This window comes from Ochotona curzoniae, unplaced genomic scaffold (genome assembly GCF_017591425.1).
Source record: "Ochotona curzoniae isolate NIBS_2020 unplaced genomic scaffold, NIBS_Ocur_1.0 contig_4751, whole genome shotgun sequence".
Lineage (NCBI taxonomy): Eukaryota > Metazoa > Chordata > Mammalia > Lagomorpha > Ochotonidae > Ochotona > Ochotona curzoniae.
Window position 1 is genome coordinate 20,184 of NW_024466377.1, and position 19,014 is coordinate 39,197.

At 42.6% G+C, this 19,014-nt stretch overlaps 1 protein-coding gene across 1 annotated transcript in view; it reads right to left on the minus strand.

Moving 5' to 3' along the window:
* Positions 1–14,767, minus strand: part of LOC121161223 (E3 ubiquitin-protein ligase TRIM31-like) — a 32,230-nt gene extending 17,463 nt beyond the window's left edge. The window contains exons 1-5 of the mRNA XM_040987524.1: positions 14,351–14,767; positions 8,849–8,944; positions 7,271–7,501; positions 5,761–5,783; positions 5,170–5,291 (exon numbers count right to left, since the gene is read on the minus strand). Of these exons, the coding sequence (XP_040843458.1) occupies positions 5,170–5,291; positions 5,761–5,783; positions 7,271–7,501; positions 8,849–8,944; positions 14,351–14,767 (889 nt within the window). The remainder of the gene's footprint in view (positions 1–5,169; positions 5,292–5,760; positions 5,784–7,270; positions 7,502–8,848; positions 8,945–14,350) is intronic.
* Positions 14,768–19,014: the final 4,247 nt, after the last annotated feature.

Consider the following 19,014-nt stretch of genomic DNA (forward strand, 5'->3'; position numbering starts at 1 on the left):
GCTGGGGCTGTGGAGACTATGGTGGAAATCTGACATAAGCACCCAGACCTGGAACTCACTGGAGATTGTGGCACAAGTGGCTGCAAGCAAAAAGTTGTGTACCAACTGCAATAAGTAAAATCGCATTGAGACCTGTGGGTGACAGAGCATAGAAACCTGCCCCCAGAAGAAGATGCTGCTAACCAGAAGTACAATGATCAAGCGCAAAAGAAGAGACAAAGGCACAATGAATATTACCAAAAACTCCCCTGCAAAGGAGCAAAACCCTTTGCCAAGCTCAGAATTCACTAAGGAAGACATCGAGAAAATGGCGGACACAGAATCCATAAGACTCATTTTAAAGATTCTGATAAAAAATGAGAAGCTCATGCAAGAGTTCAAAGAATTTAAGGAAGCAGTAAAGCAAATCAAGACTGATATATCAGAAATTAAGAACACAGTAGAGCAAATTAAAAGTACAGTGGAGAGTCTCCAAAATAGAATGAAGCAAGCAGAAGAAAGAATCTCAGAATTTGGAAGATATTTCCTGTCATCAGGGGGAAGCAAACAAAAAGCTGGAAGCAGAGCTGGATCAGGCCAAGAAAAGTATTCAATAATTAAAAGACACTATTAAGAGGCCAAATATAAGAGTATGGGAGTCGCAGAAGGTGCAGATAGTGAACCTGAGTTTGCAAATGTATTTAATGAAATAATCAAGGAAAATTTCCCTAATCTGGAGAAGGAATTGGGAAACAAGATCCAGGAGGGGCACAGAACTCCCAACAGGCTTGATCAAAAGCAATCTTCACCAAGACATATGGTAACCAAGCTCTCTTCAATTGAACATAAGGAAAAGATCCTTAAATGTGCATGTGAAAAAAATCAAGTGACATATAAAGGAATGCCAATTAAGCTCACAGGAGATCTCTCACAGGAAACTCTACAGGCAAGAAGAGAATGGAGTAACATATTCCAGATTCTAAAAGAAAAAAAAGTGTTGGCCTAGGATAACATACCCCGCAAAGCTTTCTTTTGTCTTTGAAAATGAAATAAAATTCTTCCACGGTAAAGAAAAGTTAAAAGAATTTTCCTCTTCCAAACCTGCCCTACAAAGGAGACTTCAAGCTGTTCTCTTGACAGAGAAGAGGAATAGCACCTACCAAAACCAAAGGCAAACAGGAAGAACATCCCAGTAAAATGACAAAAGAAGACTAAACCAACGAACAACCCATTCCAAAAATGACAGGACCAAAGCACCAAAGCACCACTGAATGTAAATGGCTTAAGCTCAATCAAGCATCATAGGTTAGTAGACTGGATTAAAAACAAAATCCATCTGTTTATTGTCTGGAGGAGACACACTTCACCAACAAAAATCAGCAAAAGCTATCATATGGGTTTTGTTGTTTTCTGTTAGTTTCATCTCTTCAAAACACTTTCTTCTGATTAAATCATTCAATGACTCATAGATCATGCAGTGACATCATTTTATCAAGAAAGTTCTTGATTTTCATTTCTTCAGCTACACGTTACTCATTTAATAGCATGTTATTTAACTTCTTGGTGTTGTTAATTTCTTTTTTCTCTCAGATGCTGAGTTTGTTTTGTGGCTCTTCATTTAAGGGAATGTATAGTAGCTGTGTAATAGAGACTATCATATCTAGTAACATGTCATTTAACTTCATGACATTGTAAATTTCTATTTTTCTGTCTATTGTTGATTTTGTATCATGACTTTTCATTTAAGGGAATGTACAGTAGTTATGTAATGGAGACTAACAACCAGATGTGAGGATGCAGTGTAGTATACATTTCTGCTTCCAGACAAAGATGGACTTACAATGAAACTGTTTACTATATCTTGACAATAGGATTCTGGACTCTCTGCCATTGTCCATGCCTGCAATGATGGACATATGACTGTTTATGAAGAACTATATGTTATTAATGATATAGAGGAACTGGGGGGGAGAAAACTGGGGAGGGGATAAGGGAATATGGAACTGTATCATAAAATGTTAATAATAATAATAAAATGTAAATACAAACCCTATGCTAAAAAATTCTTCATTCACTCATAGATCATACAATAACATCATTTACTTCAAGAAGATTCTTGCTTTTCTTTTTCATTTCTTCACAAACACCTTAGTCATTCAATAGCATGTTATTTAACTGCATGGCATTGTAAATTTCTGTTTTTCTTCCTGTTGTTAATTTTGTTTTGTGGCTTTTCATTTAAGGGAATGTATAGTAGCTGTGTAATGGTGATATCATATCCAGATGTGAGGATACAATGCAGTATGCATCTCTACATTCAGACTAAAGATGGACTCCCAATGAAACTGTTAATATAACTTGACAATATAAAGCTGACTCTGCTATTGTTCATGCCCACAATGTTGGACATATGACTGTTTATGAAGAACTATACCTTAGTAATAATATAGGGGATCTTACTGGGGTGGGGGATGGGAACTTGGGGAGGGGATAAGGAAAATTCCTAGACCTATGAAAATGTATCATAAAATGATAATAATAATTTTTAAAAAGTAGAGAAAAAAAAGTGGCCAGGGACAGAGGGAGGCATGCACACCCCAGTCATACCACACCTCACATTTTCCCATACCACCTGTAGTACTTGATACCTCATCGTGTTCTGTGGAGTCTTCAGCATATGCTCCTCCACCAGCCTCCTCTCTCTTCCTCTTTTTCCAATTTCCTGTTCCTTCCCTTTCCTCTCCACATCAGGTTGGCACTGAGAACAGTCATTCATCCCAGCAGCTTTGGTGAGGGCAAGGACATATGTCCAACAGCTACCTCTGAACACTGTGTCCACCTTGGAACACCCATCAATTTTGTATCCCTTTTCCAGCCCCTTGAAGACTGGAATCCTACCTGTGGTCCCTGGTTCAGGCTGTGAGCTTCTGTCCAAGTTAAGATTACTTTTCTCAAGCAGGCGCTCTAGGAATATGGGAGGGAAAGTTAACTTTGGTCTTGAAACCCAGAGTCTGTATGGTAATAACCCCAAAAGCAATGCCCACCAAGCATAAAAAATGAAGGCAGCCAATGATTCCCAGGGTGTCAGGAAGCAGCCTTGCACCCCTACTTACTGTTCTGCCTTTGGGTTGTACTCATGTCTTGGACAATCCTGTCATGATATTTTTTCCTTTTTTCCTGGAGATAGTCTGCAGTTAGAGAATAGAAGGCATGAGAGGCTGGGGAAGTTGAGCAAGAAACCCGAGGCTGCACCACAAGGCCCTTATGTGGAACATCTGCAAGGAGTGAACTAGAGTTGTCTCTCACATTCTCAGCACATATGAGACTCCCAGCCTTTGCTGTCCTGCTTCCTTAAAGTGGCCACACAGCCCAGCACTGTCCAATGGACATCCAAATGAGATCTCATTTAGGGGGACTTAATTCTTGAGAACTATAAGGCTGGCATATAGGCTAATCCTTTGTGTGCAGTGCAGAGGCATCCATATCGGTGCCAGTTCATGTCCCAGATGCTCTGGTTCCAGTCCATCTTCCTGCTTATGGCTTGGGAAGTAAAAAGAAGATGGCTCAAGGAATGGGCCCTGAATCCATAGAGGAGACCCAGAAAGAAGCTCCTGGCTTCAGATCAGCGCAACTCCATCTGTCGTGGCCCTTTGGGGACTTAACCAGTGGCTGCAAACTTAGTTCTATCTCTACCTCTTTTTCTCTTTGTAATTCTGCCTTTCAAAGGAGGGTTGTAAATTAATCTTTTTACAACAGTCATGGAAATATGGAACTGAAAGACTCCTTTGGGTGAGCTTTGGTGGCAATGTTTAACATGCTGCTTAAGACACTTGATGCCCAGCTCTGTTCCAATTCCAGCTTCCTGCTAAGGAGCACCCTAGAAGGCCCAGGTGATGGTGCAAAGGTTTAGCTTCCTGCCACACATATGGGACACTAAGATTGAGTTCTTGACTTCTGTTTTTTTCCTGACTCAGTCATGAATGTAGTACATACCTGGAAAGTGAATTAAGTGGATACAAGATGTCTCTCTCTCTTTCCCTCTTGATTCTGTGATTTTTAAGCAGTAATTTATAAATATTAATTTATTTAGTGCAACATATTTGAAGACCATGGGTAGCTCTTTCTTCCTCATACACATTTTCCATAAACATTTAAACATGCCACATATAATTTTAACATTTGTACTCATAGGTCCAGTGTTGTAACATTGCAAATGAAGTTGATACCCATAATGTCAGCATTCTATTTGCGTGCGTCTTTATTACAAATTCACTTCTGCTGCTCCATTTCTCATCCTGCTCACTGAAAAAGGCCTTGGAAAGCAGCAGAAGATGGCCCAATTGCCTGGATCCATGCCACCCACATGGAAAAACCAGATGAAGTTCCTGTCTCCTGACTCAGACCTGGCCAACCCTCACCATTGTGGCCCTCTAGGGGGAAAACCAGTTGATGGAAGATCTCACTTTGTCTCTCAATCTCTTCCTCCCTCTGAAACTCAAATTAATAAGTCATTTTTAAAAGGATATATTTTTATTGTGAAGGCTGATCAGATTTATGAACAGAAGATGAAACAGAGGGAAAGATCTTGCATTTGCTGGTTCATTCATCAGATGGCTATAAAGACTAGAGTTGACTTGATTCAGTCTGAAGCCAAGAACCAGGAGCTTCTTCCAGGTCTCCCACGTGGGTGCAGGTTCCAAGACTTTGGGTCATCCTCCACTGCTTTCCCAGGGCATAAATAGGGAGCTGTATGGGAAGCGGAGGAGCCATAACATGAACTGGCACCCATATGGGATCCTGGCAGTTACAAAGTGAGGATTTAGCAATTGAGTCATTTGCTGGGCCCAGTAAATAAGTCTAAAGCATTTTTTTCCAGTGCTTACATCAAAAACTAGGAAAAGAGGTTGGCATTGTGGTACAGCAAGTTCTGTGGCTGCTTGTGATGCTGGAATCTCCTGCAGGCAAGGTTCTCCCTCCACCGTACAGACACAGGCTTCAGAGCCACATGGAGCTGAAGGACTGGTCCTCTTTGTGGCTGTCATACTCTTTGTGAGTTGCGGGTATAGACAAATATCATGCGGAACAGAACATGGGAGAAATGCCTGAGGGAGGCATAGCCATGGAATGGTGTCGTAACGAACACTGACAGATAAGAATCTTCCAGGGAGGATAACATGGCCTCTTCCTTACCTCCAAATTTCCACAGGCTCTTGATGATGGAATCATGTCTAGACTTTGCCTTACTGACTTTTGTCTCCAACTCCAAAGGAATCACGGGTAGGCTGTGAAACTGAAATTGCATCGCTTCACACCTAGGAGGACAAGGCATAGTTCAGTAGGGAGGCAAGAGAGAGAATGGTGCTCTGGATCCAGCCCTGTGAGGTAGACTCACAATGGGAATGGTAGTCGGCATCAAGAGTTAAGGAGCCTTGAGTCAGGAGGCCAGCACTATAGGAATGGGGCTGGAGTGAGAAGCTGCCCAAGGAGACTTGGAAGTGAAGGGGAGAGAAGAAAAGCAGAGGGGCAGGGAGAGGGGACCAGGAAGCATCCAGCTGAGCAGGGGCCTGCAGGAGGCCCCGGGATATGAGAAGAGCTCAGGCCTCTCACAACCAACCCATTTGCTGAACTCAGACCTTCCCCATGTAGCTTAAACCTCTGACTACAAAGTCCCATGGTGTGGGTGTTGGTGAGTAGGGAAAGTTAAGCATTACTGACACTATGTTGGGAACAGAACCTAGCAATGACTCAGAAGGCAGCATGTATCTGGGATAGCCATCTTACCTGTGCATGGTGCCTTTGATGTTCTGGAAAAGAAAGAAAAACAGAAAGGTCTCAGCACTCAGCCAAGGAGCCAAGGAGGCAAGTGGTTATGGGTAGAGCTGTTGGAGTGAGAAAATCTCTGAAACTCTCCTATTCTCACCACCAGGAGGAGTCCTCCAAAAAGGACTGAAATGGCACTAAGTAGAGATGTGGTTAAACATCAAGAGAAACCATTGATGAGCAGAAAAAGTGACATTTTGCAGATGAACTTTGTCTGATACTTACCTTAGCAAATGAGTCCTACTCCTTCAGACAGGAGCAAGGTTGGAGTGAGTTTGCATGAACTTTCTTGAAAGAAAGTGATGGACAATCCAAACAGCACAATGGTTTGAAACACCCATTAGTTCCTGGCTTTTCTCTGGCACTGATCAATCCATTGTGACCATTTGGGGAATGAATCGGTAATAGCATATCTCTCTCTCTGTAACTGCCTTTCATGTAAACAAATAAATACTTTTAAAACATTTTATTTTCTGTTAAATGTCTTGAAGTCCATTTATACTTTCTTCATTTATAATTTCTCTACCACATGGATTTAAAAAAATAAGAATTACTTATTTTTATTGGAAAGGCAGATTCACAGAGAGAAGGAGAAACAGAAAGATAGGATCTTCCATTTGCTGGCTCACTCCCCAAGTGACCACTAGAGTTGGAGCTGAGCCCAGCAGCCTCTTCTGCATCTCTCACATGGGTGCAGGCCTCAAGGCTTTGGTCCATCCTCTGCTGCTTTCTCAGGCACATTAGCAAGAAACTGCATTAGAATTAAAGCAGGTGGCACTCATATGAGACGCAAGTAATACTGGCAGCATCTTAACTCACCAGACTACATCACTAGTCCCACGACATTTTAAAATATAATTTTCATCTATCTGAAAGTCCGAGAGTCAGAAATAGAAAAAGATATGCTCCACCTGCTGGTTTACTCCCTAAATACTCACATATCCAGGGCTGATCCAGGTAGCAGTCAAAAGCCTGGAACACAGTCCAGGTCTACCACATGAGTTGCTTGGATCCCAGGACTTGCCCCATCACCTGCTTCCTCACAGGGCCCACATTAGCAGGAATTTGGGTGGGAAGTAAAGGTACAGCCATAGGGAAGATGGGTGCCCCAAGTGGCATATTAACCACTGTACCAAACAACTGCTTTTTAACATGCTAAAGCTCTTCATATGTGGCTTGCAATATATTTCTAATTTACACATGTGTCTCATGTTACATTTCAAAATTATACTGGCAGTAATTCACATTATATTTGTAATTTACATATATGGTTTACATATTCTAAATAACACATGTGGTTCACACAGTCCTTCCGAGCAACATGTTACCATTTTGACTCTTTCTGCTGGATGGTGCTGCCCTAGAGGCCGGGTGGTTGGGGCAGTCTCAGAGATTCTGCCAGGTACGGGTGTGCTGATCAGATACCAGTGCTGGACTTTGCCTTGCAGTAATTCTGCTCTGTTGGACTTACCTGTAGCAACTCTACAGGCTGCATCTGCTGCTTGGCCTTCAGGAAATCCTTGAGATCCTTGAGCAAGCTGAGCTGGGCCCTCGTGGCAATGATATAGCATTTACACTCCCTGTTACCCTCTTTCTCCAGCCACTTGATGTAGGATAAGGACAAGTTCTTCTCAACCTCCAGTATCTCCTGGTGGTGCTTAAATTCTGTGTGTATTCGTTGCTCCTCAGACTCCACCAGGTCCTGGGATAAGGTACAGGGACACAGAGAGAAGAGATGGCCTCAACCGTCCTTCCACCGATTCTATTTCACTTTCATTTTTGTATTTGATTATACTGACTCGCAAGCTAGAACAAGGTACAGGTTTGAGAAGGGTGAGGAGAACAAACTTTTTTCCTTAAAAATATTTTTTTGAATGGGAGAGAGAGAAAAATCTTCTGTTTGTTGGCTCACTACCCAGTGCCCAAATAGCTGTTACGGGGTGCAGCCTGTGATGGCCAGCACCGCTTGACACTGGGTAAATGGAATGTGGCTATGCCCCCCACCCTCTGTTCACGGTTTGGTGGAGTCAGTGAAGATAATTCTGTATTCACAAAGACTTCCTAAAGGTGGGGCTGAACGGCACTGAAATGTTAATTACATCCTTTGTGGGAAGTACTGAGTGTCTCCAGACCTTCCCTTCCTGCTTTTTACTAAAACATTGTACTGTGTACCTTTCAAACTAATTGGAGAGTGAGAGCTTAAAAACCCCTGGCTTCTGTCATGGGGTGCAGTAGTTTCTGGGGTGTAGTGGGAGCTGCTGTCCCCAGGCTTGGGCAATGAAGACTCCTTCTAAACATCCTACATCTGGTTCCAGTGTGATCTCTCACACTCATAACATAGCCAGGCAGAAACCAGCAGGCAGAACTGCATCTAAATCTCCCACATCAATACAGGGGCACAAGCACTTGGGCCAACTTCTACTGCTGATTTCCGAGGTGCATAGGCAGGGACCTGGACTATAACAGAGCAGGTGGACTTCAAATCAGTACTTATATGGCATGCTGGTGTTGAGGGAGACACATTAATCCAGTGTATCACAATGCATGCCCTAAGAACACACATTTAAAAGCACTTCCCATGCCATTGTTGTGTTGCAGCCCATTAATCCATTGTTTGAGTGCCAATTCAAGTACAGGCTGCTATGATTCTGGTCCAGTTCCTGCTAATGCATCTGGGAAGAGAACAGAAAAGAACCCAAACACTAGGCTCCTGCCACCTGCATTAGAGACCAGGATGAACCTCAAAACTGCTGGCTTCTGCCTGGACCACCTCCTGGTCATTGAGACTATTGGAAAGCGAACCAGTGAGTGGAAAATCTCACCTCTCACTGTCACTCTTCCTCTCAAGTCTTTATTATTTTTATAACAAAAGCACTTCCTTTATGCTATGTGCCACACTGTACTATCATCAAGTCATCAGTTTTGCTTTCAAAAATTTGCCTAAAACTCATCTTTCCAAAAAGTTATTTAGTTTTAATCTGCTTTCATGTAAATTTGTTTCCTTTGATACACCAAAACCAAATCAACACAGGGTGAAGTTTTTCCTTACCATGAAGTTGGTGATCTTGTCTTCACCTTGAATCTTCGAATGCAACAGTTCCTTTTCCTTTTGCTCCAAGACTTCCAAATGCCTCCAAATCTGCTCCTGTGGGAGAGGGACCTTCAAGCAAGGCTCTACTTGCATTGCTCTTGACTGCGTAAAAACCTCCCAGTCTCTCCAGAAAGCATATGAAATGCTTCAGGGAGTTCTGGAAGTAAGCGTTAATTCATACTTCTTCCTCAAGCTGGGAAAAAGGGAGAAATTAGAACCTACATGACCTAAAAGAGAAGAGGGTTACTATGATTCTTTATGAGTAATGTTTGGATGGTGCTTCAAGACTGCCAAAGAACTCCCACAAACCTGCCCTCACCTCTTTTACCAACAGTTTTCAGAGGTATGTTTGGAGTCTGCTGCTAATGGTCTCAGAAACTGGTGAAGCATGGCCAAAGCTTTGGGTCCCTATGCCCAAGTAATAGACCGAGAAGAAGCTCCTGGCTCCCAGTAGGAACTGGCTCAGGTCCAGCCATCCCAACAATTTGGAGAATCAACACGGAAGACCTCTTTCTCTCACTCTCTCTCTCTCTTTCTAATTTTGTTTTTCAAGTAAATATACCCTTTCTTTATTGCTTGCTTGCTTTTATTTATTTTTTTTTTTTTTGAGATGTAAGTTCGATTTGAAAGCTGGCACAATCAGGCTCATAAATTCTAGGGTTTCCTTGAAAGTCACACAATCAGGAATCAAGATGGTTGAATATAATAAAGACACCTTTAACCAGACAGAATCATTAGCCAGGGTTAAGCAGAGAAGGAAAATTTCAGGAAACAGGAGAGAACAGGCTGACAGGAAACAGAGAGGCACCTGGAAACTGACAGACACAGGGTAGCATCAGAGAAAATGGAGTTGTGTTGCAGTGATGAGACAGCACAGTGCAAACAGCAAGCGGCAGTCCAAGATCTACAATGAGCTCAACAATGAGCCAGATGGGAACGAGATTCACTAGGGGCTCAAGAGATGCACTAAGGAAAAGAATTTCCCATCTTACTGATTTGTTTGATACAACCACGAGCAGAGAGAACAGCAGAAACCAAGGAGATAGTGCAAAAACAGAGGATTTTACAGCCCAGATTCCTAGCAGTATCACACCAAGTACCATTTTGCATAGTGAGGCAAAGGATGTGGGACCAAATGACACCAGAAAATTGCATGCAATGAGACCAACTCATTTTTTGCCAGTGCATTGCACTGTCCCATAGGAAAAAGAGTCATGACAAGACATGTTAGAGATTTCACCCAAAATGGGTCTGTGTAGCCCCAAGACCTAACAGCCAGCAGATCCCAAACTCTACCAGTGCCACATAGAGCATGGAAAAGGCTATGGGACTGGAGGGACAACAATGAGCAAACTCATTTCCAGCTCAGTGCATTGCACTGGTCCAACAGGGAAAGCAGTATAGACTTTGACAATCTACGGGTCTTACTCAAAACAGGTCTGAGTAGCCCTCAAACATAATGGCCAACAGATTCCAGCAAGATAAGTACTACCAACAACCTAATTATTTAGGACATCTGGTGTCCCCTAATCCTGGGAACTGCTCAAACCAGAAGTGGAGAAAAGCTGTACAGACAATAGTGCAACCCAACATGAGATCACAGGAGATGGGGACTGGTGAGACAGGAACTGGGGCTATGGAGACCACGGTGGAAGCCTAGTACAAGGGCCCAGGCCTGAAACTCATTGGAGGGAGTGGCACAAGTGACTACAAACAAATAACTGGGTATCAACCACACTAAAATTGAACTGTTCACCTGTGGGTGACAGAGCTTAAAAACCTGCCCTAAGGAGAAAAATCTGCTAACCACAAATGCAATAACCAACAGCAACGAAAAGACAGAGGCACCATGAATTTCAGTGAAGACTGTTGAACAAAGAAGCAAAACCACTTTGCCAACCTCAGAGTTACCTGAGAAATACATCAAGAAAGTGGGGAATACAGAATTCAGAAAAATCATTACAAACAATGAAAAGCAAGTACAGGAGTTCAAGGGATTTAAGGAATATGTCACACAGGGAATAGCAACACTGAAACAAAATGAAGCCGAACTGTTGGAAATGAGGGATGCAACTGAGCAAATTAAAAACTCAGTGGAAAGTGTCAACAATAGAATGAATGAGGCAGAAGAATCTTAGAATTAGAAGATATTTCTTTAAAAAAAAAAAAGATTTATTTATTTTTATTACAAAGTCAGATATACAGAAAGGAGGAGAGATAGAGAGAAATATCTTCTGTCCGATGATTCACTCCCTAAGTGAGCGCAACAGCCGGTGCTGTGTTGATCCAGAGCCAGGAGCCAGGAGCCAGGAGCCAGGAGCCAGGAACCTCCTCCAGGTCTCCCACATGGGTGCAGGATCCCAAGGCTTTGGGCCATCCTCAACTGCTTTCCCAGGCCACAAGCAGGAGCTGGATGGGAAATGGAGCTGCCAGGATTAGAATCGGCGCCCATATGGGATCCCAGCATGTTCAAGTCAAGAACTTTAGCCACTAGGCCATGCCGTCAGGACCAGAAGATATTTTTTACTGCAATGGTGAATCAATCAACAAGCTGAAAGTGGAGCTGGGTCAAACTAAAAAGGTTTTAAAGAATTAAGAGACCCTACTAAGTGGCCAAATGTAAGACTTGTGGGAGTTCCAGAATGTGCAAAAAGAAAAGCTGGGTTTAAACATGCATTCAACGAAATAATAAATGACAACTTTCCTAATATGAAGAAAGAATTGAGAAACACCACCCAGGAGGGGCATAGAACTCCCTATAGGCTTGACCAAAAGCAATCTTAACCACAACATATGATCATTAAGCTCCCTTCAATTGAACATAAGGAAAAGATCCCTGAATATGCACATGAAAAAAAATATCAGTTGACATTAAAGGGATGGCAAACAAACTCACAGCTGACCTCTCACAGGAAACTCTACAGGCCAAAAGAGAATGGAGTGACATATTCCAGATTCGAAAAGCAAGAAAAAAGAAAAAAAAGAAAAATCAGCCCAGAATAACATACCCACCAAAGCTTTCCTTTGTCTTTGAAAATGAAATGAAGTTCATCCACAGCAATGAAAACCTCAGACAATATGCCTCTTCCAAATCTGCCCTACAAATGATTCCTAAAGAAATACAGTAGCACCTATCAAAGCCAAAGGCAAATCCGATAAGCATCCCACTAATATAACAACAGAAGACTAAATCAAACAACAGCCCATTACTAAAATGACAAGACAAAATCATCACCTATACATATTAACCCTGAATGTAAATGGCTTAAATCCATCAAGCAAACATCACAGATTAACAGATTGGATCAAAAACAAAACCCACCTGCCTATTGCCTACAGGGGATGCATCTCACCAACAAAGACCAGCAGAAACCATGTCTCATGAATTTTGATGTTTTGTTTGTATTTTCATTTCTTCAAAATAGTTTTTTCTCATATTAAATATTTCACTGACTCATAGGTCATTCAGTAGCATCATTTTCTTCAAGAAGATTCTTGCTTTTCTTTTTCATTTCTTCACCAACACATAGTCAATCAGTAGTATGTGGTTTAATTTCGTGGCATTGTAAATTTCTATTTTTTTTTTCCTGTTGTTGATTTTGTTTTGTGGCTTTTCATTTAGAGGATTTAAAGCAACTGTGTAATAGAGACTATCATATCCAGATGTGAGGATACAATGCAGTATGCATCTCTACTTCCAGATCAAAGATGGACACTCAATGAAACTGTTAGATATGTCTTGACAATAGCATGTTGGACTCTCTGCCATTATCCATGCCCGCAATATCAGGATACACTTAATCAGTAGAATGTTGGACTTATGACTTTTTATGAAGAACTATACTGTAGTAATAATATAAAGAAAATCTGTAGTGGTGGTGGAAGAAGTCGGGGACTGTTGGTACTATATCACAAAATAATAAAACAATGAAAAAAGTCACACATTCAACTCAGTCTGGACTTAACCCCATAACTTTTTAAATTTTATAATTTTCATTTTATTTTTAATATTACTTACATAGTTGAGAGGATACATGCCTATGTGCATCTCCAACTAGGGTGGAGAGAGTCAAGGTATGGAATAAGGGGTGTGGAACAAATATTTCACTTTTTTTTTTTTTTAATTTTTTTTCTCCTGTGTCCACTGTAGCGGTTGGGAGGAATTGGAAAAGAAGAAGATTGCCCTTTGTTGCCATATTACAGCTGATATGATGACATTTTAGAGAATCCAATGTGGAGTCCCCATCTTCTAAATCAAATTCCTGTGTCTTGGGGCCAGTGCATAGCACAACAGCTTAATACTCTACTTTCAAGTGCCAATATCCCATATGGATGCTGATTCACATCCCTATTGCTCTACTTCCAATCTAATAGTCTGCTTATGGCCTGGGAGAGTAGAAGACGACAGCCCGAGAGCTTGGAACCCTGCATCCATGTGGGAGAAGAGGAAGAAGCTTTTGTTTCCTGGTCGCTGAGTTAGAATCAGCACTGCTCTAGCAATTGCAACCATTTAGGGAGTGAACCAGTGGATGGGAGATCTTTCCCTTTTCTCTCTGTAAATATGCCTTTCAAATTAAAATAACACCTCTTCTTCTTCTTTTTCTTTTAAAATCTATTGGGGTCTGACATGACGGCTTAGTTATCCAATCCTCCATTGGCAAGCACCAAGTTCCCATATGGGTGCCATTTTGCGTCGTGGCTACTTCATTTCCTATCAAGTTCTATGCTTATGGATGGGAAAGCACCAGAAGTTAGCCCAAAGAAAATTTGGCACCTGCATGGGAGACCCAGGGGAAGCTCTTGGCCCCTGACTTTAGTTTGGCTCATTTAGGGCCAGTGTAGCCATTTCAGAAATAAACCAGTGGATGGAAGATCTTTGCCTCTCTGTCTTTCCTTCTCTCTGTAAACATCCCTTTCCAATAAAAATCATTTTTTTTATTATTACAAAGTCAGATATACAGAGAGGAGCAGAGACAGAGAGAAAGATCTTCCATCTGATGATTCATTCCCCAAGTGACCGCAACGGCCGGTGATATGCCAATCTGAAACCAGAAGCCTGGATCCACTTTGGGGTATCTCACGCGGGTGCAGGGTCCCAAGGCTTTGGGCCATCCTCAACTGCTTTCCCAGGCCACAAGCAGGGAGCTGGATGAGAAGTAGAGTTGCCGGGATTAGAACGAGCATCCATATGGGATCCCGGCACGTTCAAGGCAAGGACTTTAACCGGTAGGCCACCACACCGGGCCCTCAATGGAAACAAATTTTAAGAATCTTTTTTTTCCATTCTTCAATATTCCCTGATTGTCATGTACAAAAGTTCTCTAGACTAGAACCTTGAGCTTAGTAGACCTGGTTAAGTGAAACCTGCAGGAGCCACAGAGAGCAATCCCATAGGAAGGAAGCAACAGCTTGCAGATCCCCAATGAATTCCCATCAATAAAGTGGAGCCCCAGTGCTTACCTGATGATGCTGGGCAGCTTCTTCTACTGTGCTGGTTTTATGGAATTTGTGCTCCTTGGAATCAAGACACACCACACAGAGGAGTTCCCCATCTGCCTTACAGTAGTACTGTATCACCTTTCCATGTGTTGGACATCTTTGCTGCTCCTCTCTCGGCTGCATCTCAGAGGGATCCAGAGATTCGATTTTCTTTGCCAGATTCTCCAATTGCCAGTTGGGAGCATATGCGTCATTCTTCATGGAACTGTTGCAGAGGGGACATTTGAAGAACTCCCTGGAAGCGTCCATATGCTTAGTGATGCAAACATGGCAGAAGTTGTGCCCACAACCAATGGTGACAGGGTCCTGTAGAATGTCCAGGCAAATGGGACAGGTCACTTCCTGCTGCAGGTCAGTGGAAAAATTTTGGTTGGCCATGGCAGAGCATCCAGGCTGACCCACATCTGCAAGAATCCTGAAAGATGGCAGTGGACACAGCTGCCAGAAAAGAGAAGCAAAGAGAGCAGGCAGAAAGTCAAAGAGTCTGTCAGTCAACCATGGGAGCAAGGTGAGAGGAAAAGAAGAGGGAGAAAAAACTGATCCAAAAAAAGGAGGTTTTCAATCCAGTGAGCATTCTGGAGAAGACAATCAGGACAATCCTCTCTCGTAACTTCCTGGGAACAAATGGCTACTGATAAAGTATACTTGCTGCTTATAAAGAGGTGAAGTGGTCTTGAACTTTGGAATGGTTGTGTGTAAAGCAGGTGACTGGATCAGAAGGGCCAGGGCTAAAGTCCAATCACAGAAAATTTCGAAGCTGCATTAGTAAGGGGTTGGAATGCTTGGATGACAAGGTTTTGGGCATCTTCCACAGGTGAAGTTAACCCAGAGAGAAACATACAGCAAGGGTGAGAATATGTCAGAAAGAAGAAAGAAATTATATCTATTGCAGGTAATATTGCTCTTCACATTGAAGAATCTTGTGAAAATATGGAAGATACAATCACCATGTCATATCATCTCTCTCTTGAGGGATTCCTAGTCAAGTGCAAGACACAAAATACTTCCTTTCTGTTTTTGTTTTATTTTGTTTTAAGATTTATTTGATTTATATTTTAATCAGTTACTCAGAGAAAGGGTGATCCATGTGCTGGTTCACTGTCCACATGACCACAATGGACAGCACTGACCCAGTCCAAAGCCACAAGCCAGGAGCTTCCTCTGCGTCTCTCACATAGGTGCACAGGCACTGTCACTCAGGCCGTCCTCTATCACCCTTAGAGGTACATTAGCAAGGAGCTGGATCAGGAAGTATAGCACCCCAGGACACAAACTGGTGTCTATATGGGATGCTAGTGCTGCTGGCAGAGGCTTAACTTGTTCTCTGCCACACTGACCCCAGGAACATTCTTTTCTGAAGATCATTCCGTTTGTCCACAGTATTCTGGATCCTACAGAACTCTTCCTGACACACACCAGCTGCAGTCTCTGTGTAACTTCCCCCATATGTCTACAATTCCTTCTGTGTGTGTTATGAGGATTCTGTTTCTTCCTGCTTCACAGTGATTCTAATTCCTGAACTGCTCTCCTCTGTGGATTTTGTCCTGAATAGTAATAATAATAATAATAAAGCTTTGTCCCTTTCATCCTTTTCTCGAGCTCAACACATTTGTGTCTCAACACTTTTGCTTTCCCACTGTTTCAAGGGAAAAGTTTTCCTCCCCATCTATTTGAGTCCATTTCCACCTTCTCCAGCATCTGCCAGTGTCCCCACCAAGAAACACACTGATCATTTTTATTTGACGTTTACTTTAGGTCAAACATTAATGAGTGATTTTGTGATTATAGACAAATTGGACATACATTCCCTGGCTTTCCCTTCTGTGTAATTATCAACATTAACTCCTTCCTTTCTCAAAAGTGTTCCATAGGGATGATAAATTACATGACTATCTCAGTGATAGCAACTGTGAGAAGGCAAAGGTTTATGCAAATCTTCTACTTCTAACCCTGTCTGATTGTGTTAAGGCTCAATTAAACCATCTTAACATCTGTATCATGTTTTTTTCAGCTATATTCACCTTAAACTGCTGGTTCCTGGAGACAGAATTTAACTTTTATTCAGGTCTCCTTTAATTGGCATGGTTATATAAAAAATGGAAATTTGAATGGTTTAGGAGGGTGCCTTCCTCCCCACCACTCTGTTACCCTGGGTCTGCCTATCTACAGACATCTTCCTGTCTATGACCCTGACTTCCTTTGAGTCTCTTCTGTGAGAAATTATCTCCACCCATCCTCAGGGAAACCAAAAAACAGATGGCCTGAAAGCCTTGTTAAACCTCAGTTTGGGGCCTGGTGCGGTGGCACAGTGGTGTGTAGTTCCTCTCCTTGCATGCCCGGGATCCCATATGGGTGCCGGTTCTAATCCAGGCAGCCCCGCTTCCCATCCAGCTCCCTGCCTGTGGCCCAGGAAAGCAGTCGAGGACGGCCCAAAGCTTTGGGACCCTGCACCCGCGTGGGAGACCCAGAAGAGGCTCCTGGCTTCGGATCGGATCGGCATAGCATCAGCCGTTGCGCTCACTTGGGGAGTGAATCATCGGATGGAAGAGCTTCCTCTCTGTCTCTCCTCCCTGTATATCTGCCTTTCCAATAAAAATAAAATAAATCTTTAAAAAAAAAAAAAAGAAACCTCAAATTGGCTGAGCCTCAGAACCAAGATAAAGACCTGATCATTCACCTTCTAAAATGTAACATATTTTAGTTTTTTATTTGAAAGACAAAAGGAGAGGAGGAGGCGAGAGAGAGCAGAAAGAGCCTCTATCCTATGTTTTACCCCTCAAATGCTCACAACAGTCATGTCTGAGCCAGGCTGGATCCAGCAACCAAGAACTCAGCACAGGTCTCCCTCGTGGATGATAGGATTCAAAGTACTTGAGCATCACCTGTTGCTTCCAGGTGTGCACATGTACAGATTGGTGGATTAGAAGTGGACACGCTGGAACTCCAAGTAGGGTATCCCATACAGATGCAGGCATCACCAGAAGTGACTTCACCACTGTCCCATAGACTCACTGCTGCAGGCAGTTGCAAGCAGCTTGACTTGATTAGAAGAGCAGGAGCTTTTGATTGATTGGGTTTACTCTGTTGGCTCTACCTTCAGACCAGAGAAGGTCTCTCCAAAAAGCCGTTGAACTTATCTGGGCAATAACATGAGGATCACAATGCTTGGTATATGCTAGCAATGAAGGAATCTCAACTGAACTTGAACTGAGTCACGCAACACGGTGGAGGAATCTACCATGGGGGGGAGGGTTTTGGGAGGGGTGGTGGGAATCCCAGCACATATAAAACTGCGTCATATAATAAAAAAAAAAATTATTAAAAAAAAAAGAAGAGCAGGGAGGACTGTGTCTGGAATCTTGAGTTCACAGATTTCTGATACCAGAGACCAAAGTCAGAGCTTGCGTGCAATTATCTACAATTGGACAACAGTCCAAGCCAGCAGAAACTTGTGCTTTAAGAATTTCCTTAAGATAGCCTTGTGCTGACATTTGTACTTTGTTCAACTGTATTATACTCAACAATAATTAAGTGATGAAGATTAATATGGGGTGCGGCACTCATAGTTTGTGCCACATGAATTCTTGTAATTTGACCCCCAAGTCATTCAATAAAAAGTTGATACAGAGACCTGGCATCATTCCTTTCTCTTTGGAAGAAATTAAACCTCTCTATATCTGTTTTAATAATCTTTTGTCTCTGTTTCCTTGTGTTAATTTTTAAAGCATGCCATTTTCCACTACCCCATCCCACAAGCCCTGTTCACATGGTGTAGGTCAGGGTACCCACCGCAATAATTCACATTTTAGTTTTATTTATTTATGCATTTTTAAAGAATTGATTTTTTTATTTATTGGAATGCCAGGTTTACAGAGAGGGGAGACAGAGAGAGATCTTCTGTCCACTGGTTCACTCCCCAAGTAGCATCAACAGCCAGAATAGAACCAATCCAAATCCAGGAGCCTAGAGCTTCTCTCTGACTTCCAACATGGGTGCAGGTTGCCAGGGTTTAGGGACATCCTCTACTGCTTTCCCAGGCCATAGGCAAGGAGTTGAATTGGAAGTAGGGCAGCCAGGACATGAAACGGTACAAAAAGGGGGTCTGGTACATGCAAGGTGAGGACTTTAGCCACTAGGCTATCCAACCAAATAATTCACATTTTAAACACTAGGATATGGCATTGTTGCTGAGGGAGCCTGCATCCCTCAGAACCATTGGTTGGGGGCTAGTTTTGTGGTGCAGCAGATAAAGCTGTCACTTGTGAGAATCAATAGGGTAGGGAAACTTTTAATCAGGGAGATAATCATTAGCCAGGGTGAAGTAAAGAGGGCACATTCCAGGAAATAGGAGAGGACAGGCTGATGGCAGAGGGGATTAAGAAGCTGACACACACGTAAAAGCAACAGAGACCATGATATGGTGTTGCAGTGACCAGAATTGCTAGTGGCAGTCAGTGAATGGTGATCTGAGCATCATGGCTGCCCAGACCTCCAGCAGCATCCAGGTGGGAATGGAAGTCCACTGGGAGCTCAACAGGTGAACCCAAGCAAATAACTGCCCATCTCGCTGATATGTTTGTTTCAACCAAGAGTGTAGAGACAAGCAGATCCCAAAAAGGATGTGT